A 25,011-nucleotide genomic window follows, 5' to 3' on the forward strand; every position below is an offset into this window, starting at 1 on the left:
AAGTGGAAATCTGAGTCTACTTTTCTGAGAGTAGGTAGATGGGTGTTTAAGTTATATTTTCTAAAATATCCCTTTCTCCAGACATCTTTGTGATCAGCATTTTTAAAAGGAGATGCAGTGAACTGAAAGTATTTGACACATGGGCAATCATTTGGAAAAGAAGGAAATAGTACTGGAACATGGGGGTAAAATAAGTTTGAATTTTTTAACATAAAATATCCATGATCAACATAATAAGCAAAATATTTCAAAGGAGCTTAACTTAGAAAAATACTTTTTTGAAAGCTAAAAACATAGTGAAATATATTTTTGAATTAAAGCTTGTAACAGCATGCCACTCAAGCCATTGAAGGAACACAGAAGTCACATTAAGGACAGAGGCTGTGATCCATTGTGGGGTAAACAGTTCCTTATATTGTGATTTATATTATGCACATCTGTTTCTTATGTAAGAATAAGACCAGAATTTAATTTATAAGCCAATCCTGCAGATTTTTGGGGAAAATTAACCTTACAAGGCCTGTGGAAAGCCACTGAAGTGTTCCTTTCACTTGTTTTGAGATTTTATTAATAGAGCAAAGACAAGGACATATATATAGTTTGTTGCCATTAATTGCTTAGTTTTTAGATATTAACATAGTCTATTAATTAACTCAATAAAACCCAGAATGTAGTTAATTAATGTTATTCTTTGTTTTAAAGGATATTTTTCGTGAAGCCTTGGGTTATGTTTGAATTTTGAATCTTTTTCTTTCTTCTTGCTTACCCTGTTTGCGGTTGTCTCAGGCTTTGAACCATTGCTGAGGCAAATTTCCTTTTAAGTTTAAAGAGCTCGTGAGCATCCGAGGAGACAACTTGTGTGTCACTTAGTGACTGAGCAAGGCCTATTCCTAGACTCTGATTGTTGACTTGGGGCTTCTAACCTTGTGGGGCCGGTTCTGGGAGCACAGAGGTGGGGTTAGATAGACTGCAGGAGCTATCAGCCTGCCTGCGCTCGCTCTGGCAGGATGACTGATGCCAGGAGGATGGGAGCGAGGAGTAGTGACCTTCCTCTCTCTGTTCCCTTTTTCTCCCTTGAGGGAAAAACTAGTATAGTCAAAGCTCAGCACTCGTTTCGAATATAGGTGTAATTTGCTGCATTAACAGTTTCAATTTATTGTGTGTTTTGGTGGCATTATTCCTGAAAGCTTTTTAAAATAAAAAAATAGGAAAAAAGACTCATTGAAGAATGAAGAAAAATAACATTTTGAGAATGTTAAAATGTCTTTTGGTATGAATTTGGTTTAATTAATTGCTGTAGAAATCAGGGTGAATCTGTAGTTAGTTGCAACTATTTCTGCCTGGGCCTTTGCTTTTCCTTAATGGTAGCAGAAAAAAGCAAGAGAAAAATCCTCGGATTTTATACACATCACTTCCAGTATCAAAGCATTTTTGGCTTTTAATGGAAAACTTTCAGTAGTTTTAAAATATGTTTTGGAGTACAATTGGGAATTTAATTGCATTGGATCATAATTTGATAATGCTATTTATTCATTTTCATGTTTAACATGTATTTTTTTTTTTCTTCCTAGTACCAGAATCAAACCAGGAAGTGAGGAATTATATAGTAGTAATATTTTCAATACTAATTTTAGAAGGGGATGGAGGACTCCTCCTGAGAAGAGTAGCCAGGAAGCCAGGCAGGCCTGGAGTGTGCGGCCAGCTGTGTCCCGGTTTGAAGCATCTCAGATGCTGTAGGGCAGCTGCTTAGCCCAGTTTAGAAATGTAGAGGAGATCACATCAGCTGGGCATGACTGTCTACCATGGAGACAGGAGAGGAAAACCTTAGATCGTTGAAGATGTATTTCTTAGTTGGGTGTGTTGGCGGACATCTGTAGCTCCAGCTGCTCAGGAGGCTGAGGCAGGAGGATCCCTGAGCCCAGGAGTTCAAGGCTGCAGTGAGCTCTGATCGCACCACTGCACTCCAGCCTGGGTGACAGAGACCTTGGCTCTTTGAATGAATGAATGAAGATATATTTCATCAAAGGCTTAAGAAAAACTTCAAACACCTTAAGAGGAGGGTTTAGTCTAAAGAGCAGTTAAGCTTCACCTCCTCTCTGATCCTAACACTGCTGTAACTAACTGTAGGTGAGTGATCCCTCTCTCCCACCTGAGGAGGATTTATGGAATTGAACCAGATGTCCTCACGCATGAATGGACATTGCCTTCTTCTCTAGATTTTAGTCCTAGTTTCCTGGACTCAGCAGCCGGAGGAAGAAGAAGCCCGCTCTTCTAAACCAGAAAGTTGGGTAGAACTGGCACTCTCCGAGCAAGGCTCCTCATTGCACCCCTTCACCTCCCTCCTCTTCAATTCCCTGGGCCTGACAGCCCATCTGTCTTCCTCTCTGATACCCTGCTCCTGCCCCCACTGGTATTGAGGGAAGAAGTTAGGAAGAGAATGCAGTGTGCAATTAAAAGTATCATCGAGGCTCATTATATATTCACTCAATTCTCTTCTCTTTCTTTGATATTTATATTGTGACACAAGGGAGATTGGGGAATTATTTTTTTCCTGGATTGTTTTTTCACTACTCTCAGCTGCTTTCATTTGTCTTTAACATGCTCATTTCAATATGTTAAACTATGAAAAATGAAATAAAACATAATTTATACATATATTAAAGTTCTTCATCAATTTCTTTGATTTTTAAAATTTTTAGAGTAACAAGCTCTATGTATATTGTATTCCAGAGGAAGATTATCTGCAGATGTTTGAAGCGTAGCATTATTTTTAGCATTTGCTAATGTGGGTGGTGGTCACCTTTTTCTTTTTTTCTGGAAAAGAAAGAACAGAACCAGCTGTAAGTCACTGATTGATTTTCACCAAAGTGCTAGGCTTTTGGGAGAGGAATGGGTTTATGTCTCTTTGCATTAGCCTAGGGAGGCAGAAGAAGATGGCGTCAGGAAGTCAGGCAGGGAAGGCCCTTTGGTAAGTATACAGCTGTGTTTTTCTTTCTTTCTTTTTCTTTTTCTTTTTTTTTTGAGACAGAGTTTCGCTCTTGTTGCCCAAGCTGGAGTGCAATGGTGCGATCTCAGCTCATCGCAACCTCCGCCTCCCAGGTTCAAGTGATTCTCCTGCTTCAGCCTCCCGAGTAGCTGAGGGATTACAGGCAGTAATTAATTAATTAGCAGGGGGACTCCAGGACCCTGGACCCCACTGTTTTACCGGTTGCCAGATATTTGGTGTGTCATCCTTGCTTCAAAGCAATGGTTCTCATGTCTGCTTTCCTTATGGAAGAGCAGAAGGGGATTATCTTCAGGATGAATATATTACTCACCTTGCTTGGAAAGTTGGAGGTGTTCATTTTAACATAAAGTGGAATGAATGTATAGCTTGCCCTCCTTGGAAAATTGGAGGTGTTTAACATAAAGTGCCTAAAGAAATAAAGTGGGTAAAGAAATAAATTTTATTTTAATTTAATTTCTATGTAATTGATGATAATCTTTAAATTTCTGGAGTCATCTTTGTTTTTTTCCCCAAATAGAAATTTGACTGTTTAAAAGGTAAAAAGTCTCCTACAATAATAGCACCACTTGATGGGAACACACATACACACACACACACACACACACACACACACACTCTCTCTCTCTCTCTCTCTCTCTCTCTCTCTCTCTCTCTCTCTCAAAATGTAAGGGAATCTCTAAAAAATTCACATTTTCTGCTATTTCTTAGAGAAAGGGGATGCCTGTGGCCTGTCTGCTTTCATAGAAGATTCGTAAAGTTGATAGTAATTGGATGCTAAGTTCTTTGTAGTATATTATTTCTCTGAAAGTCTGTACTCTTAGAATGGGGAAAGAGATAATTTTGTAAATCAAATGATCCATTTTAACATCTTGTAAAAACTTCAAAAAGTAATACATACTTGTAAAAAAATTTGGCAGAATCCTTTATGCTTCTTGCATTTTGAAAGCATTATGGATACAATGCAAAACAACAGAAGCTTCTTTATCTTTCATTGTCTTTGGCTGTTTCTTCTGTTTTTCTAGCTTTTTTTTTCTCTCTCTATCATTCAGTTATTTTAGCTTTCACTCTATAGGCATTTCACAGAGAAATCAGACAACTTTTGAGATTAACTCCCTCAACAGTTTTAGGGACGAATTGGCAAGGCAGGCTTTTGAGGCAGGATCTTTCTGGCACTTCTTTACCTCACTCTCTTTGACAAAAAATAGTTCTGGACCTGTTTATCCAGCACGTGGGCTCAGGAGCTCTGTCTCCGCAGGTTGCTGTCATGCCACTTGCAACCCCCCATGGTATCCATCTCTCTAAGTGAAGCATGTGGATAATAACGTAAGGTGTCCTGTATAGGTTGCCCCCCACCCTTTTTCTTTTTGAGACAGAGTCTCGCTGTGTCATCCAGGCTGGAGTGCAGTGGTGCAGTTTCAGCTCACTGCAACCTCTGCCTCCCGGGTTCCAGCAGTTCTCCTGTCTCAGCCTCCCAAGTAGCTGGGATTACAGGTGCGTGCCACCACGCCCAGCTAATTTTTTTATATTTTTAGTAGAGACAGGGTTTCACCATGTTGGCCAGGCTGGTCTCGAACTCCTGCCTTAAGTGATCCGCCCGCCTCGGCCTCCCAAGGTGTTGGGATTACAGGGTGAGTCACTGTGCCCAGCCTAGGTAGCTCTTCAGACTAGAGTTACTTAAGCAGTCTGGGCTTTTATTGCATGTTTAATTCAGATACTAATGACATATTTGCAAATTCTTGAGTAATTTTTATTTGTATTTCAGTTATTTAGAAAAGTATTACAATATTGAATGTAGTTATTTGCAGCTAATCTGGTTTAAAACATCTCTATGAAATTATGATGTTCTCAGTTTTGGTAAATCCCATTGTCGATCATCTCTGTTCTTACCCTTTAATCTTTCTGGAGTCTTTGAAAATCTGGTAAAAGCTACAGATTCTCCTCCCAGACAAATACATGCATCACAGAGTTGCTGTATTCTCAGGGGAGTGTTCAAAGCCCTTCTACTCCAGGTCGAGAATTCAGGCCCTAGATATGAGTTATGGTCCCTCAGTGGGGTAGGAAGAACTGATGTTGTCAGTTTCTGAAGGCCCCCTGTGGCCCTTCAGGTCTGTGGCTCATGTGCCGTGGTGGTCTACTTCTTGGCTAGGAGAGGAAGGGGCTTGGGTTCTTAGAGCAAGAGTTAGCCTTTCAAGTGTGAGATGCCAGTGCAGGGCCATGTCATTGCAAAGCTGATGATGATCTTCTCAAGTTGTTGCTGTAACCACAGTAAGACAAATGAGACCATCGCTGGCCCAAGGAGGATAGGTGAAGCGTGGGTGGACAGGTATCTACCCGGGAAATTAATCATTGTTAATGTTACAGCAAAATGCCTTACTACAGATGCTAGGTAATGGAGTAATATCCAAAACCCCACATTGTAGGACTCACTTAATTATAATTTAATGAAAATTTGACACTATACTTAATCAACAGTCCTTGAAATTTATAGGCAAATCTGGGAAATTCAGATTCCTGGACCCCAGCCTCAGGTTGGGAATTGTCAGCCGTCAGGTAGGGTCCAGAAGTGCCTCCTTATCTGGTGGGTAGGAGCATCGTTAAGTGCACACACTCTAGAGAAAGAATATCTTGGTTCCCATCCCTGTTCCACCACTTGCCAACTGAGTGACCTTGGCAGGTTACTCAACCTAAGTTTCTTCATGAGTAAAATAGTACTTACTTTATAGGGTCAGTGTGAAAATCAAGAGTTTATTGTATGAGCAAAGCACTTAGGAGAGTGCCTCATAGACGGTAAGTGATGTAGAATTATTAGCAGCTGCTGTTACTACCAACATGTTGTCAGCTTCATGGCCGCTGGATAAAGTTCTATTAGTTGATTCTCATCTTTTTTTTTTTTTTTTTTTTGACAGAGTCTTGCTCTGTTACCCAGGCTGGAGGGCAGTGGTGCAATGTCGGCTCACTGCATCCTCTGCTTTCTTCCAGGTTCAGGTGATTCTCATGCCTCAGCCTCCCAAGTAGCTGGGGTTACAGGTGTGTGCCACCATACCCAGCTAATTTTTTGGAGAGACGGGTTTCACCATGTTGGCCAGGCTAGTCTTGAACTCCTGACCTCAGACGATCTTCCTGCCACAGCCTCCCAAAGTGCTGGGATTGCAGGCATAATCTATGGTGGCCAGACTGATTCTCATTTGTAAATATGCTTTTAAAAATAACAATAGCTGACATTTATTGAACATTTAAATGGCACCAGGCACAGTGCTAATTGCCTGAAGGCAGTGTGTCATGGTCATGAATCCAACTTTAGACGGTGGGTTCCTGTATCTTAGTAGCAGGTCCCTTATACAGTAGTCCCCCTTGCTAGCCAGGGAATGGGATAAGTTCCAAGATCCCCGGTGGATGCCTGAAACTGTGGATAGTACTGAACTCTGTGCACACTGTGCACAAATTTGTTTTTCCTTCACAGTTTCAAGGTTAAAAGATTCATTCTTTCCCTAGATCTTAGCAACCTCAGCATGTGCTACTTTTTTCTTTGCTTATTAAGTCAAGAACTTTTCACTTAAAGGAAGTAGTTTACAGCTTCTCTTTGGCTGATTGATTGCCAGCATCGCTACTGTGGCACCTTGGGGCCGTTATGAAGTAAAATAAGGGTGATTTGAACACAAGCACTGATACTGGATCTGGGAACAGCTCCTAAGTGACCAGTGGATGGGAAGCGCCTGCAACGTGGATTTGCCGCACAAAGGGAGGAGTAGCATCCAGTGGGCAATTAAAAATTGTGAATTGTTTATTTCTGGAATTTTTTCCTTTTAATATTTTTGAACCACAGTTGACCATGGGTAACTGAAATCATGGAAAGCGAAACCACGGGTAAGGGTGGTGGGGAGCTACTGTATCTTGGTTTTACGGATGAGGAAAGGAATTCTTTAGGTAATAAGTTACAGGGAGTTGAGATTCTTGGATGTTGTATAGATTTTTTTAAATTATTAGATACGTTACTTTTTCCCTACAGAAAGCATAGAGAGCAGAACATTTACTGTGGCTCATTTGCCTTTATGACTTTATTAAAATACATTCTTTATTAAAAATCTTAACTACTTTAGTCTTTAGTCTTGCCTATCATTATGTTGATTATTTTAGGAAAATTAATTTTAGGCAACCATGTGGCTTCTTTTCTCATTCTGAGCCCACTTTTAGTTTAGGAAGAAGTCTTACGAAAACTTCTTTCTTACGAAAGAAGGCAAATTTAAAAGCTTGTCTTAAGTTTTGAATATAAATTAGCAGCCTCCAGGATTCTTGCTTCTTAAGCTTAGGGGAGACGGCTGCTCTTGGTGTTGCTTCTTCTTTTCTTCCGAATCCCCTCGGGGTTCCTCTTTACTGAAGCCAGGGACTGCAGGTCCTTGTTTACATGGGTGTCTGTGCCATGGTGACATTCTGTGGATTGCAGGCGTTTCGCAGTGATGAGTCCTTTGTCAATAAGACTGAGACTTATCAGTAGGAAAGCATCATGAAGTACCTGATACAAGCCTGTCCTTTTTCTAGAATGGTTTTGTGTTGGGTGTGGTGCCACACACCTGTACTCCCAGCTACTCAGGAGGCTTAGGAGAAAGGATCCACTGAGCCCAGGAGTTTGAGGTCACAGTGACCTATGATTATGCCACTGCAGTCCAACCTGGGCACCACAGTGAGACCCTTTCTCTAAAAAAAAGAAAAAAAAAAAGAAGAGGTTTAAAAATGTCTGGAAATAATTATTCCTTTGCATTGATAGAAATAATATCCTGAATATTCTTTGGACTCATCAATAATATATGTAGTTTATTAGAAGAAAAATGGTTTTAAGCTTCTAATTGGCCTCTGGAATTAGTTGCAGTCAAAAAACATTTGCACTTTGGACACATGATTTTTATCTAAACTAAAAGATTTTTGGAGCAGAGGGGAAGGGAAACCATCGCTGTGAACTGGGAAGAATTAAAGGGATTTAGTAGTCTTCTGAGCAGATAATGAACAGTACTCATCATGGCATATGCAGGAGACCCATTCCACCCCTGTTCTCTGAGCATCATGAGCCTGAGATAGACAAGCAGGGGGAGTGAAGGTGGGTGTGATGCACTTGTGGTCTGCATAGGCCATCGCCACCCAATATGGCTGGTAGAATAAGAAACTAAGCTGTTTGGCATCATACAGCTGGTGAATAGTGAAGTTGGCATTTGAATTTGGGTTTGTCTGAACTCAAAGGTTCAGGGTGCTTAGAAGAGGTCTGTGGCTGCATAAGGCTTCTTGGAGCTGGTGAAATAGGACACCAGGCCTTTAAGAGGTGGGGCTAAGATAAAGTCAGAGTGTCAGATTTAGGCTAGGAGGGCACCCTGAGCTGAGATCAACAGATTGAACAAGGATCACTGAGTCAACAAGAAAAGCAGGTTTTACTTTGGGAACCTAGGGGAAAAATGAAATTGTTAAGGTCAATTTGGTTAAGATCATGGAGGGGTTTTGTTTGTTTCAGAGAGCTAAGCGTTAGGATTTAATAGTGCAGCAAACAGGTTAAAGATGAAAATGGGTGGGGGCGTTATGAAACAGAAAGATTGAAAGTTCTATGGTTAATGCTTAATGTGTGTTCACAGGGGAGGAGGTTGGAGGCATAGTTTTTCAGATGAAAGCCATAGTCAGTCTCAGCCCCACTCTAGGTTCATGAAGTTGCCTTTCATACCATTAACTTTACTTTCATTTAAAAGGAAGTTTTCAAACGTAAACACAAGTAGATAATGGTGTAATGAATCTGGCACATGTCACTCCACCTTCATCTTGTTTTACCTCTACCCTCTCCTGTCTCACGCCCCCATCCCCTGACCCCTTTATTATTTTGAAGTACATTTCCAGATATTATTATTATTTTGAGAAGGAGTCTCTCTCTGTTGCCCAGGCTGGGGTGCAGTGGTGCGGTCTTGGCTCACTGCAACTTCCGCCTTCCGGGTTCAAGCGATTCTCCTGCCTCAGCTTCCCGAGTAGCTGGGATTACTGCCACCATGCCTGGCTGCCACCATGCCTGGCTAATTTTTTTGTATTTTTAGTAGAGACAGGGTTTCACCATGGCCAGGCTGGTCTCGAACTCCTGACCCCGTGAGCCATTGCGCCTGGCCTAGATGTTGTATCATTTAATGGGTAAATATTTCAGTGTGTGCCTTTAAAAGATAAAGGACTTTAAAAAAGAGACAAAATACAGCTATCACCATTAAAATAGTTTATTCATATCAATTATCAGTGTTCAAATTTCCAATAATCTCATAAGTGGAGTATATATTGTTATTTAATTTACATTCTGGGGTAGTTTGAATTGGGATCCAAATAAAGTCCAGTGTTAACAATTTGTTGTTATCTTTTAATCCCTTCATTTCTAGGATTTTCCTCCATCTCCTCTCCTTCTCGTCCTCTCACTTTGTTTTTTTCTGTTGCCGTTTATTTATTGAAACTGGGACATCTGTCTAGTAGAAATTCCCACAGCCTGGGATTTCCTGATTGATTTGCAATGGTTTAACATATTACTTGGACCTTTATATTTCCTAAAATTAGTGGTTTGATATGTAGGTTTTGCCAAACTCATCATTTTTGGGGAGGTAGGATATTTTATTCCTGATCTGTTCTTTGGTAAGCATCAAATGTCTTGATTTCCCCACCCTCAGCCCCACCACCATTCTGGTGGCCTCAGTGATGCTTTCTGCAGTCTTAATTTCCAGTATATTTTTACTGCATTATTTTGCAGTCATCCTTTTGCCATAAGACTGCCTGTAACAAACAGCAAAATGTGTTCTGTAGCACATTTACCAGGCAAGTAGCTGTTAACATGATAAATATTCTTGGCTGTGTGCCCAAGTTTTGTTCAGTTTTATGTGTTTGTCCTAATACACTTGTTTTTGTGTTGCTGTGTCTAATTCTAAGTGTAAGCTCATAGAAACCATTCAGTCATTCACCTGGCTGTTATCCAGTACCCAACCATGCTGGGCCCTTGGGAATCCAAGACGACAGCATCCCCGTCTTGGAGAAATGGTGTCCAGTTTGGCATACACAACAGATAGTTAAGATATGGCATTCTAACTTCTTTAAGAGGAGCCCATTTGAAGTTGGCTTGAGGTAGTTGTTTTGGAGGGTGATAGGGTTAACTTCTAGCAGGATCTTGAGGAGAGTGAGGAGGAGGAAGGGCATCCACTTGCACCGGCTGCAAGGCACCGAGGAGCAGTGGCCGCGTGGCCCACGGGACCCGGGCAGCTGAACAGGTGAAGCACAGTTTTGCTCTGCACCCTGGGGCCGGCCCTGTGGAAGCTGACCTGGTGGCCGGAGGGTGCCTGAAGAGCTCTTCTGAGCCCAGACTGGGACTCAGACTTCCTTCTGTAGGCGTTGGGGAGGCATTTTCTGAGCACTTGTATTTGAGGAAGTCAGCAACATTGACCGCAGTGCAGGTGTTGGCTCTTGGATCGGGAGGAAGGGGACAGACTGGATGATGATTTGGGCTTTGGCGATGTGTCAAACATGCACAGATTGCAGAAGAGATAATGAGTTGTGTGGGGTGGCTCTGAGCGATCTCATCTGGGTGCTCACCTTCGATGAGGTGGGGGCCCAAGGGAGAAGAAACAGGTCTGTGGGGTCATTTGGGAGAGTCACTTCTTGTCCCGGTGAGTGCAAGGCACTCTCTCGAAAGGTCCAGACATTAAGGATGTAGTTAAGGACCTCCTGTAGAGATTTGGGTATCATCACCAAGCAGGGGGGCCACATGGAGTCCTTGGGGTGCAGACACGAGGAGCCCCCGTTCTTAAAGGACAGGGGAAAGAGAAGAGCTGGTAGAAGATCCTTAAAGAACATAATCTGGTGGGCGGGCTCTTTCACCTGTCTCCCCCGCCAGCCTGTGGGCTTCTAGTAATGCTTGATGATAAGGAGTGCGGCCTTGCCTTCACACCTGTGGAAGAGAATTTTTCATTTTAGCATTTCTTACTTATTCATGATACTGGAGTTGATATTTTAGAAGTGTTCCACATATAAACTACTTAAGATTGTAATTTTTCAAAAGAGATTTTAGGGGAATATATGAAGCCCAGGCTAAAACCTTAAAAAGTAAAAATTATATTCAATCCCTTATTATGTGATAGTGTTTGACGCTTCCAGTTGTCTCTAGTGTACAGTTATTATAGAAATGAAGAGATATCCATCACTTGCAGATACTCCAGCACAGTGCTCATAAGCTAGCTCTGCAAATGACTTCAGTTTTTGTTTCCTGGTAGGAAAAAACGAGGTAGCAATAGCAACTATCTTGTGGTGGTGTCATTAGGACGAACTGCACACACTACCCCTCTGCACGCTACCTCTGTGCACAGTACCTGTCACAAGTCCCCTCTTGTGAATATGAGCTGTCATTGGGGCTTTCCTGAGGTGCCAAGGGCTGAGCGTGCCATCCTTGACGTGCATGTTGTATGAATTTAATCGCTTTCTTTTTGGAAATGATATTTTAAATTCGTCTACACACAGAAAGTGGAGGGAGGTCAATAACACGCCAGACGTCCAAAGCCTAGGGATGATTTCACTAAACCGTGGCAGGCTGTGTGGCCACCAGGCATCCTCTCTGTGGAGGTAGTCCCAGCCACCTCTCCCCCTACCCTCACATGCTGGGATGGGCTTCTGTTTCCCTTTTAGGATTTGGAATTGGTGATAGGGAATTTCCAAAGCATGAAGGGAAAAGGATCAGGAAATTATTGAGACTGCTCAAATCGTCATTCATTCTCTCCTTCTGAATTATTGCAAGATCATAACAATGTGGCCATCTTAACTCTCTTCCTAGCACATCTGTACTTGATGTGAGGATTGGAAAAACTTTTCTTACATAACATGACAGTTATCACTTATTCCAGATCAAGACACCATGGAAGCTCTGTTGCATTTTGTTTCTGACCTGATGCTCTTTGTTGGATTTTGCTGGCATCTGGAGACCTCCTCATTGACCTCTTACTAGGTGCCATTGCCATTTGTTTGTCAGGGACCAAGGCGCTCCTTCCTGTCCTCCGTTCCTCCGTCATCCTTTAGTTTATAGTCTATATGCTCTTAAATTCTTTTTTTTTCTTTTTCTTTCTTTTTTTTTTTGGTTACTGTCTACCCATCTTCCCACTCATCCCCTGCTCTGGTTTTGCTACTTTTTCACATGATGTAGTTTGATACCTGGAGTAAGTTTTGTTCTATTCCAAAATGATGGACTGTGAGTATAAATTGACACTTTCTTTGTTAAGAACAATTTGTCAGTATATGTAAAAATTTCACCTGTAGCAATCTGATACAGTTTGGATCTGTGTCTCCACCCAGATCTCGTGTCTAAGTGTAATCCCTGGTGTCGGAGGTGGGGCCAGGTGGGAGACGATTGGATCATGGGGGCGGTTTCTCTTGAATAAGAAAGTTTCAGACCATCCTCTTGGGGCTGTTCTCGTGATAGTGAGTGAGTTCTCATGAGACCTGGTTGTTTAAAAGTGTATAGCACCTCCCTGCTCTCTCCCTTGCTGCTCCCGCTGTGTGAGACACCCCACTCCCCTTTTGCCTTCCACCATGATTGGAAGCTTCCTGAGGCCTCCTCAGAAGCAGAAACTGCCATGCTTCCTGTACGGCCTGCAGAACTGCGAGCCAATTACACCTGTTTTCTTTGTAAATTAAGCAGTCTTAGGTATTTCTTCATAGCAGTGTGAAAATGGACAATTTCCCTTTGATGGAAATTTGACTTGTAAAGATTTATGCTGCAGAGATTTTCATATGAAGATGTATGCATAAGGATGCTGTGCTGTATGAAGAAGGGAAGACTGGAAACAACCTAAATGTACATCAATAAGTGACTAGTTAAATACGTTACTGTACCTACAAATAATGCATTGTTGTGCGACCATAAAAAAAAAGAATAAAGTAGATATTTAGTTGTAGATATAGAATGAGCTCTACAATATATTGTTAAGAGGCTGAACAATATGCTGTTTACAGAAAATATGCTCTAGTTATATATAAAGGAAAAAGGATTTAAATTCACATTTGAACTTGGTAACACATTGAAAAATTGCAGAAAGGTAAATAAAAAAATCCAAAGCTTGGCCAGGTGCAGTGGCTCATGCCTGTAATCCCAGTGCTTTGGGAGGCTGAGGTGGACGGATCACAAGATCAGGAGATAGAGACCATTCTGGCTAACACAGTGAAACCCCGTCTCTACTAAAAACACAAAAAATTAGCCAGGCGTGGTGGCACATGCCTGTATTCCCAGTTACTCGGGAGGCTGAGGCAGGAGAATCTCTTGAACCCGGGAGGTGGTGGTTGCAGGGAGCCAAGATCGCGCCACTGCACTCCAGCCTGGACGACAGAGCGAGACTCAGTCTCTTTAAAAAAAAAAAAAAATTCAAAGCTTATACCATGGGAATGTTTTCCCTTTTTAATTTTTTAAAAAGGGTCTTTGACGTTTTGGTTATTCTACATTTTATTCAAAGTTACTTATTGCCAATAGGATTTTATTCATTTCCTAATAAAACAGAAGCACTCCTGCTCCTGGCCCTTCTACTAGGCCCTTGTAATAGTTATCTTTACTCTTTCCTGTAGTAGAAGTGGGATTCTAGTGTTTTCTTCCTGGTCATGTTTCATTTCATACTGTGATATGTTCAAGTACCCAGCAAAGGAAATAAGCCCATAGTGGGCATTCAGTCAGCTTCTACGACATGTGTCAAAAGAGGCCTGGAGACAGTGACTCATTACTGATTTTCAGCACTTTGGGAGCCGAAGGCAGGAGAATCACTTGAGGCCAGTAGTGGGAGACCAGCCTGGGAAGCATAGTGACACCCCCATCTCTCAAAATAAATAAATTAGGCCGGGCATGGTGGCTCATGCCTGTAATCCCAGCACTTTGAGAGGTTGAGGCAGGCAGATCACCTGAGGTCGCAAGTTCGAGACCAGCCTGACCAACATAGAGAAACCTCGTCTCTCCTAAAGATACAAAATTAGCCAGGCATGGTGGTGCATGCCTATAATGCCAGCTACTCGGGCGGCTGAGGCAGGAGGATCACTTGAACCCGGGAGGTGGAGGTTGCGGTGAGCCGAGATTGTGCATTGCACTCCAGCCTAGGCAACAAGAGCGAAACTCCGTCCTTAAAAAATTAAAATAAATAAATAAAAATAAAATTAGCCAGGCATGGTGGTATATGCCTGTAGTCCTAGCTACTAGGGGGACTTGGGTGGCTGAGGCGGGAGGATTGCTTGAGCCTGGGAGTTAGAGGCTACGGTGAGCTATGATTAGGCTGAGCCATAGAGTGAGACCTTGTTTCTTAAAAAAAAAAAAAAAGAAAAAAAAGGGAAAGAAATACCAAACTGAAAATTTCTGAAACAAATGTGTAATTATTACTACCTTAAACTTTTTTTCACACTTTTGGGAGTCAGTTTCCCTTTAACCTTTGACATAACATAAAGAAGGTTAAGGCCAGAGTCCATCAATGGTTAAAAGATTGTGAGTGAGATGTATAAAAAATAGTACTGACGAATTCTGAAAGGGAAAACCTCATTCCCATTGCCTGGTTCTTGTGCATTGCAGTATTATCACAATATGGTATTCTTTTAAAGAGTTACGACTCTTTATATATACAGCAGATGAATGTCATTATTTATATGCGTATATTGGTTTACACACTGGTGTTCACTGGCTGCTTAAACTTACAAATAACCAAAGATGGCAGTAATGTTTTAAAGTGTAAAGCTGTGCTTCTTTGTTTATAAAATACGATGCTGAACATATTCTTTATTTTCTGATGCTGTCATTGCCTTCTTACTGTCTATTTACTCTTCTTGAGATGAAAATAAGTATGTAACAAAAAATAAATACAGCTTTTAAGATGAAAAAGCTCAAGTTTCGTATGGAATATTTTTATATTGTTATTAAAGCAGCCAAACAGACTTTATAGTCCCATTGTAAGTATATATATAGTTGATGATTGCTATAGGTTTCAACTTGGCACCTTTTCTGTGTGCTCCCTTATTAAATCAATACTCATGTTCAAACATAAACTGAGGCAGAACAAGTTTCCTGTTCAATAGTTCTCACTTAAATTTTGTTTTGATTTTATTTCCAACTGTACTTAATAGCTGAAAGCTTCTTGTGGTTAGGAATAGTATTGGAGATTTTATTGGAATCTAATTGTTTTGAACTTTTAAGGCCTTAAAGAGGGAATTGTAAGGCCACAATACATTTTTCTAATAGCTTTCGTAGTCTGTTAGTCTGTGTTGCTTATTTTAGGGGGATGTCTAAATTGAAATGTTTATCCACTGTAGTTGTAATGATCTTTTTCAACTTCTTTAGAAAGCAGTTCATTGAGTGAAGAAGAGAGAATAAAAAGAAACATAAAAGGGTAATATGCATAGGACTTTTGAGCCTGTTACTATTTCCTAGCTAAAGTTCACTTAAAAAAAAAAAAAAAAAAAAAAAAAAAAAAAAAAAAAAAAAGAGAGAGAGCCTAGGCATTGGGCAGAAACTGTGTGCACGTGTGTTGGAGGAGGAGGCGGGGTCTGCTCATTTGTTTGCCCATTGTGAGGCTGTCCTGCACCTTTGTGCTTTTTTGTAACAGGGTGAAGGCCCCTGAATAGAGGCCTTGTGCCCTGCTTGATTTGAAATCCATGCTGTTTATGGAAAGGAACCTGCAGGGCACCCAGCAGGAAGTCTGTGTGACAAGTGGAAATCTAGGATCTGGAAGAAACGTGGTGTTTGTGGGGGAAGCTGGTGGGGGGAATGGTCATAATCTTTCAGCCTTTGCTTTTGTACCCCACAAGCTTAATTGTCACCCTCTGCTGGCAACCAGATTGCAGAGCCACTCTTTAAGTGTCCTTGGATTGCCTGTGCTTACTCTCACCTTATTGTTATCAAAGCAAAACTGGACAAATAGGATTGAATTCTCTTAGAAAAATATGATATGAACTGGGTACATTACTAGTAGAGGTTAAATATCTGAGGGTTTTGTTTGTTTGTTTGTTTTTTGATAGAGATGTATTTAAAGGGAAGAATGGCTACATGGGAAAAGCTGGAATTATTGGCACGCTCCTGTATTTCAGAGCCTGTTGAAAGGCAGGTCGAACCAACACTAGGCTGGTTAAATCTAGTTTGTACAGCTTGTGTACTTTGTGGTACCAGCTATTGGTCCAAAGTTTCCTGGCTTAAGAAGCCGTGTAATTTTAAGTGTGCAAGAAAGGGGTGGGACAGCAGAAGCTTTTTATAGGATTTCAAGTAGTAAACATTAATTTTTAAAGCAATATTCCAGGGACTTAACAGAAGTAGAACTTGTATATGATGTTTCTTTAATGCCAGCACATATTTGAACTGACAAGGGAAGGGAGATAATTTTATTTTAAAGCAATATTTTCCATTCTTTTTTTCTCTTCAATTAGAAACTGGTTCTTCAACTTTCAGTGCCAATTGAGACATGCTATAATAGGTATTTAACAATTCTGTCCTGCTGTTTGACTTCAGGGGGAAATGGTGGTGGAATGTTTAGTAGCTGACATACAGTTAGGTAGCTAGGGATCTGGTGTACAGTAAATGTGGTGTGGTGTGGTGTTTGGGTCATATATGCTAATTATTTCAGCACAATGCTGAAGCCATGCAGAATACGGAAGAGTGTTTGACAAGATGCCAGAAAGGCCGTGTTAATTATGTTTATTGTCCCCATTCAGGTTTTTTGGGTGTGTTTTGTTCCCCACTGTTGTTTTCTTCTTTATGGTGGTTCTCTGAAAACTGTGCCCCATGAACATATGGAGTTCTGTAGATGAATGTTTATTGGTTTTGTACAGACCCCGGATTCTATGAGCTTAATAACGACTTATGCTGTTTTGTGGGTAATTGAGAGGACGTGTTAAGATATAGTTGATAGTAAGGTTTTCGTTAGTTATTTCCATTTTTTGAGGTAATATTAAAGACAGTTTGACCAAAATCGGAATTCAACAATACAGAGAGCTTTTGGTTTGCTCTGGGTTCAAAGACAGTTTGGTTTGGCTACAGCTGACCTCCCTCCCCATTTTTATGAACTAGTCTTCTTCCTGCAAAACTCAAATACAGTACTTGGTATGGTCTCATAATAAATTTAGTTGTTAATTTTATATATATATATATAAATGTATATATAGTTTATATTTCTGCTGTTAATGACTCACTGCTTTTTAAAATTTTTCTTTCTGATAATGTATTAAATTATAGCCATAACATATTTATGTCTGCTAAAATGTAACATTAGTTGTTGGTTGTGATAAGCTTTTGTTTTGTTTTGTTCTGTTTTGTTTGACACAGGGTCTTGGTCTGTCACCCAGGCTGGAGTACAGTGGTGTGGTCAAAGTTCACTGCAGCCTCCACCTCCAGGCTCAAGCTATTCTCCCGCCTCAGCCTCCCAAGTAGCTGCACCACCACACTCAGCTAATTTTTTATTTTTGTAGAGATGGAGTCTCCCTACATTGCCCAGGCTGGTCTTGAACTCCTGGGCTCAAGCGATCTGCCTGCCTTGATCTCCCAAAGTGCTGGGATTACAGGCATGAGTCACTGTGCCCAGCCAAGCTTTTGTTTAATTTTAGTTACTGAAGAAGCTTACAACTCATTGAGATATTTATGAAGTGCTTTGTGTTTGTGTTTTTTTAGGACATGTCTCAGGAAGGCTATGGAACTAGATCTCAACCTCCTCTGGCCCCCGGAAAACCTAACCATGAAGACTTGAACTTAATACAACAAGAAAGACCATCAAGTTTACCAGTAAGACATTATTGTGCTGATTTGGAATTGTGATGAGTTAAAGATTTTTAGAAAGAGCTGTTGTTTTTGTTTGTTCTACTTTATATTATGACATGATTGAGAAGTTTCTAGATTTTAGGTATATTTTGTGGTTAATTTTTCAGGGTTTACCTTTTAGGAGCTCTGTAGTCCTGGATAAGTCTATTTCATGTGTGTATATCTCTGTTGCAGAGTGTAGACATCAGTTGGAAGGTTTTATGCGGCTGGTCGATTTTGTGTGTGCAGGCGGTTATTGCTGTTGTACAGTTGAGCTTTCTTTAGGCTGTTGCTTTTTGGTAGTGATACAAAACAGAGGTGTCCTTATAGGAGTTAAAACTTAAAAGAAATTTGCACTTTGCAAAGGATACAAATAATGAGATAAAATATCTGATAGTAATTTGAATTTCTTCTAGGACTTTCTATTTTTGTAATGAGAAATCTCCCAAAAGAAAGTAGTTTAAAATTTGAGGCCGGACGCGGTGGCTCACGCCTGTAATCCCAGCACTTTGGGAGGCTGAGGTTCGCGGATCACCTGAGGTCAGGAGTTTGAGACCAGCCTGACCAACATGGAGAAACCCTATCTCTACTAAAAATACAAAATTGACCAGGCGTGATGGTGCATGCCTATAATCCCAGCTACTCGGGAGGCTGAGGCAGGAGAATCGCTTGAACCCGGGAGGCAGAGGTTGTGGTGAGCTGAGATGGTGCCATTGCACTCCAGTCTGGGCAACAAGAGTGAAACATCATCTCAAAAAAGACAACAACAACAAAAAAATGACAAAACTGTTTATTAAGTATTTCCACCAGTAAATAGTATACGGTGATTGAGGTTTTTATTTATAGGAATAGTGGCTATTACATGGGGTATCGTGTTGATGCCCATAAATAGTTCATGTCTTCTTAATTTGCCTTTTTTATAGAGAACCTAATTTAAAGGAAGTCTTCTTTATTAACGAAAAGAAAAAGTCTGCAGGAGGCTGAGGCAGGAGTATCACTTGAACCCAGGAGGCGGAGGTTGCAGTGAGCCGAGATCGCACCACTGCACTCCAGTCTGGGCGACAGAGCGAGACTCTATCTCAAAAAAAAAAAAAGAATAAATCTGTACAAATAAATATTTTTACATTTATTTGAAGGATTATTGTCATTGCCTAGTTTCTATGGAGAAGGTTTGTTTAAGATGGGAATTCAGGATGGCCATGATTTTAATTGGAATTTCAACTATGTTTGCATTAACTTAGATTTATTATATTACTTCTAAACATGAGAACAAACATTTGTAGTGAATGTTATACATGACATTTGACGTGCATACCATACCATATACATTTTGATGTATATGCAGATTTAGAGAAGGTAAGTGATGACCACAGGATGTCTGCTGTCTTTGAATCTGATGGATGTATTTTTGAAACTCTAATTTTTATACCTTTTAGTTTTATGTGAGAGAGGGTGAAATCTTATTGTGGCGTTTTTTCCCCCCTTTTAGTTGTGTTGATGTATTTATTGTCTAGGTATTTGGTTTTGAAGGAGGGAAATAGGGTTGGATTTTGCGTTTTGTGCTGCTAAACTTTCTTCAGCAGATAGTTCACAGCCTAGTAAGCATGTAGTGTGTCCGCGTGAGTGAGAGAGAGGGAGGGGAGAGAGAGAGGCATGCATGCTGTTGATAAATACTACATTTACTACATATTTGGAAATTAGCTTTTGTGGCTCTATGAAATTTAAAATAGATGCATGGGAGCCAGATAAACAGTGAATTCCAGTTTTTTTCACCAGTTTTTTAGTGGTTTTGTAGAAGCTCAACCTTGTAGATTTGTCACTGGCTGATGATATTGTACTGTGACACAGGTTGGTAAATTTGTCATAAATGGATGCAGATTTTCTGCATAGCTGTAAGAATACTTTGTGGCAAACTGCTTTCTTCATATCTACTCAAAAACTTCAGCATCACTCACTAGTAGATGCCTTTTGCCATGAATCTGTGTTGGAATGGATGGTTGACATTCAGCTAATTCTACAGTGTTATTAGGGATGGCATGAAGTATTGTAGTTTCAGATAACTGACTGAAGAGTTTGCTCTGGGATAGGCGCTTTTAACTAGATTGCTGGAAAAGTGGATGAAAGCATTTAGGAGATGAATATAGTCATCAACCGTTTAAATGTTTTCTGAATTGTTCTATTTCTATCTTGTGTATGTGTAACAGCTATCTTCTTTAACCTTTATCTTGCCTACTTCCCAAAAGTATTTAAAGTTGTCCTAATGTAAGTTTTTTTGTTTTTTTAATGAAATACCCCTATTGGTATTTTCTTTCTGTTTTTGTAACTCACAGATAAATAAGATGCTGGTTGACTCAGTAGTTCTTCAAGCACATTTCAGTAATCTCTTTTTAGAGAACAGAGTTTCCAGGTTTTATGTTAAGTGTGTGGAAGATTCAGTCACTGAATAAAGGACAAACTGTAAGATAACCTGCTATACCTGAACCCCCCAATCTGTTAGGATGAATTTTGGCTTTATTTAAATGAAATTTATTACACCAGTTTTTTTGTTTTCCACAAGGGCTTTGCATGTGTAAAGGGGCTTTCTATATGGGGCTTACAAATATTTTTATTTATGTGGATACTTATAATTAAGTTGCACACAGCTAAGGTCATTGTGGTTTCAGGGAATGATTTGTTGATACTCTGTTATGGCTCTAATAGTCTGTATTTTACAGTGTTGCTTTTATTAGATACTGTAGTCCTCTAACTTGGCTGGGTTGATTGTGGAGAGCCCATAAAGCTGTATTTGTTATCACATCTGAATTTGCTATTGGATCCTTTGTAGATTTACTCTTGTGCTCTGGTTTTCCTTTTCACGTGTCAGGGATGTAAATTTTATCTTTTCACCTAAAGTCAATCCATGATATTTGAAACCTGTAGTTTTGTAATTTGGAATTAAATGTATTGTGTTATCTGTACCGTTTATGAAATGCAGCATAGTGATTCTAATGTGTAATTATTCTATTCATTTTATATAATGACGATGACAAGAATGCCTCTCAAGTAGTAATTTCTTAGTCTTTTTGCTTACATTGAGATAGGTTTGTTATATGTTTCTGCATGTGACATTTTCTACCTGTATCCTAAGTATATTTTTCTTTTAGCATGTTTGTTACAACGTAACAACTTTCCATTATAAGAAATCAAGGCATTTCCAGTATCTTTATGCTACATCTATCATTTGATCCCTCAGCAAGTTGTCCTCACTGTTGTTTGATCCTGTTTTTCTATATTTGCATGTCATTAAATTCTTCATGACCTTCAGTAGGCAATGCAGTTCTATTTTCCAGCTAACTTGGATAGATCTTCACATCATCTGCAGAAAGCAAATGATTGATAAATTAATAACTTGTTCTCTTGTTGTCTTGGGGCCATGACCAGTCATATTTACTTTTTGCTTAGTGGACTCAGACCTAAGCTCTGAACAAATCCTCCTTAATATTGTCCACTTATTTCTATACCTCTTAGTCATACAGCATTTCCCTGTTGAGGTATATTAGTTTATACATCCTTGGTATTACTGCTATTGATGAATCTTAACATTGAAGAGTTCTCTTTCTTAGACTATTATCACTTAAAATTTGAGCACATTTAGCTTTCACAACCTCTAATATTGGTATGAAATAAGCCCAGCATTTAAGCTAAAGACACAGTAGAAGGTCTAAAAGATGCTGTCACTTACTTAATTTCTTGTTTCATAAACATTGCATATCCCTCAATTTATGTTTCAAGATAGCCCTCAAATATGGGTTTAATACCCTTTTTGTTGAATGTTCAGTTAAATTTTCACCTCTTGTGACATTTATTATTTATCCTTTTATTATAGTTATCCTGAACATTGTTTTGGCTCCCCTGTTTGACTGGAAGCTTTTCGTGGTATTTATTATGTCCTGTTCAGTAAATATTTTCCTCAAAAATTTCTATAAAAATGATTTTTAAATAAATTGACTTCCTCAGTTTCAGAATTTTCTTTTAATTGCTAAGGGGTCTGTTAGGTGGCATTGAATGGCCCCCGGGGCACCTGTGCTCTCTTTGTGCTGGTGCTGCTGAGTGATTAAATGAGTGGATGTCTGCATCGCCAGGCGTGTATTATTCTTCAAATGATTCTATTTTACCAAGTGATGTTTGGATTTACCTTGGTTACCATAGCTTTAAGAAAAGAAGTGGACACTTTGCATAATTAAGCTAAAAATACCCTGAAAGCATTCTGTTCTTAGTAATACATATTTTTTACTTATAAAAAATTAATTGACAGAAATGGTAATCATAAGTTCAGTAATTATATTACAGATGGATAGTTAATAAAATATTCATAACCGTGTATAAAAGGAAGTAAACATGGAAAAGGAAGAAGTTTTATTTTCTTATAAAACACTATATAAGCACTTTCTTTTAGTGCTTTCCCTCCAGGGACCTGAAGAGTTGTTAATATTCCTCAGTTTAGAAATAACTAATTTGTTTTATTCTTCAGAGAGGCATGCCGTTAGCTTTGTATTTCAGATAGGAGGTTCATTATTCTGTTTACCTAAGATATAGAATACAATCAGTTTGGCCGTCATATTCTAAGAGCGTTTGAAAATGGACTGCTTTGTTAGGACTTTGTAAAATATGTCTATAAATATGGGCTATTCTAGAAGGCTCATCAGGTCATTAAAAACCTTTTTGTGACCCTTTCTTCCTTAAATAGGAAATATCTAAAGAGGTTGACACAAAAAGGGTTTGATCTTTCTGAGTTAACTAAAAATCCCTAAATGTGTCGAATAGTGCTTATGGCACTTTTGTTTAGTTTGCAATTAGACGGAAATATTGGGCTTTAGATAAAGCATATGTTTTTTGGCTCTTTGTGAAAGGAAGGAGGTAGTAAATGCTGGTCGTTCTTTGAAATAGAGGGTGTTAAACAGGATATTGGAAGCCTGAAAGAGAATGGTTGGAAAACTTTTATTACCAAGAATATTCTTTGGGCTTGGCTATTAGCAGCAGAGCATGCAGTGTTCTGCCTTTAATTAAAGAAGAATACTCTTGTTTGTGTTGGTTTTTGTTTCTTAATCTTTAATGACACTTATGTTGGTTACTGGTAAAAGGTCACGTATTTTGGAAGCGTATTTGATTATTGATGACATTAATATGGATGTTCTAAGCATGTAGATTGGATAATATAGTTCTTTTGAATGATTAGAAACTACCCGGAATAACTTTTTAACTGGCTTCAGCTTTTTGCTAGTTCTCAGTCCAACCCAGCTAGAAATATAAAAAGAAAAGACCATCTCAACCTGTTAGTTGGCAGGTTTTGGCAAAAGTTAAAATCTACCAGGTAAGAATTAGATATATGGCTATTGAATGAAGTATTTTGAAACCTTTTTGTTTGAGGTTGATTTAAATGGTTGTCCTTAAAAGGTTAAGAGGGGAGCTGTCTTCCGTTGATTGATCCTTCTCAAATCATTATGAACACTAAAAAAAGTATAAGTTAATGAAGGAAAACCCATATCTGTCGTCAGGCTTGTCTCAGTGTTCAGGCACGGATGATGCCTGTGTGCAGCTGAAGACTTGAGCTGTTTATTTTCAGTACTCCCAAAATGTTATTAGGGTATGTTGAGTTTTAGAGTTTTAGAGAAAATACTTTATAAAATTGAAGCCTCCTGTGCCAGGGAGGAAGAGGAGGTTCTCTGAAGGATGGTGCCCTGTCCCCCAGAACATCTACAGGTGTATCTTATCATTTGCATAGTTTCAAAACCAAAGGTACAGACACATTTTGATGTCTTGGGGAAGTTTTAAAGGGAACACCCAGTACTTCAGCTTCTTAGGATTCATCAAGTTCTTGAACATAATTTTAATCGCTGGTGTATTCTATCTGGGGATATCAGTTATTTTTGGATTAAGATTAAGAAGAGCATTTCAGGACCTTGCTGGAAAACCTGAATTTAGAAAATATAATGACTCTGACAGATGTTTATTTTCCAAAATGGATTATTTCTTTAGGATGTGCTATCCTGTGATTTTGTTCCCTAGGATATTTTCATGATATTGATAGTCATTTTGAAAATAGAGGATAATGCTTGAATGTGAACAAGGTAGGAAGTAGGAAAGTATGTCTCTCTCCTTCTTTCAAAACAATCTTCCATTTAAATATTTGTTCTGTAAATGAAAATTCAATAAAACCTCAACAGTTTGGAATTCTTCCAGGAAAAAAACAAGCTAAATATAATGGAAAATCTGAATAAATTAATATTGAGAAAGAACTATAGTTTGCTTTTAAATAATTCAGATGTTTGTGTGCAAAGTGTTTCTAAGTTGACATACTCAGTTCCGTTAAAATAAAATTCTAAATTTGTCATAGCTGAGATATTTGCTTAGTGGTAATGCATTAATTTTAAGAATTTAATTTTTTAAAACACATTTCAACTAAGCATGCCCCTGCAAACTTTTTCATATAGTATTCTGAAAATTTCCATTTAAAATATGGGGGAAATGAATTTCAACCCATTTTATAGGAGTGTCAATTAGTTCCTAAAAAATTAATGAAGGAGTATGAAGGAGTACTATAAAAAAATAGACACTAGACAGAATTGGAGATTAAGAGAGGCTGAAACATAACTGATTTGCAGGATATTGGTTTTGATAATAGAAGGATAAGGATGATCTATAGTTGATAAATGAGGCTCATTAGTAAGGGATGATAAATGCAGATATTCCTGGCTAATAGAAAAGTCAGCATACAAATTTTGCCATAACAAATGAGGAATGGGCAGGCTTTGACCAGCTTGCAGCTCTTCAAGTGACCTCTGTGAGGCCACAGAGCTCTTCTGTGGTCTGGATGCCTGGGCCAGAGAGGCAGCCTGGACCCCACAGGGCCTCAGGCCAGCAGAAAGGGGAGCCAGAGTGGGTCTCAGGGAGTCTAGAGCCACCTAGAGCAGAGCATACAAGGAGCTCCGCAATGGTGCAGAGGCCAGGGCAGGACTCCAGCTCCTGCAAGTGTAAGTTTTTATTTTTTATGCTAAAAAGAAGAAAAAAAACCACATGACTCTAATGTTCTGAGGTCCCTCTTCTCACCCTAGTCTGCACTTCTGGTTTTGGCATGGCAGTGCCTGCCGTGTTGGGCTAGATGCCATCTTCACCCCTGCCATCCTCCTCCTCCTCCTCCTCCTCCTCCTCCTCCTCCTCCTCCTCCTCCTATTGCTTCTCCTGGGCACTG

At 39.5% G+C, this 25,011-nt stretch overlaps 1 protein-coding gene across 9 annotated transcripts in view; it reads left to right on the forward strand.

Moving 5' to 3' along the window:
* The window catches only part of ARID1B (AT-rich interaction domain 1B), a 442,633-nt gene that overhangs the window by 143,710 nt on the left and 273,912 nt on the right, over positions 1-25,011 (forward strand). For all 9 annotated transcript variants that reach the window (XM_045390312.3, XM_045390315.3, XM_045390314.3 and 6 more), the window contains one exon: positions 17,658-17,768. In XM_045390312.3, the coding sequence (XP_045246247.2) occupies positions 17,658-17,768 (111 nt within the window). The remainder of the gene's footprint in view (positions 1-17,657; positions 17,769-25,011) is intronic.

Source organism: Macaca fascicularis, chromosome 4 (assembly GCF_037993035.2).
Source record: "Macaca fascicularis isolate 582-1 chromosome 4, T2T-MFA8v1.1".
Classification (NCBI taxonomy): domain Eukaryota; kingdom Metazoa; phylum Chordata; class Mammalia; order Primates; family Cercopithecidae; genus Macaca; species Macaca fascicularis.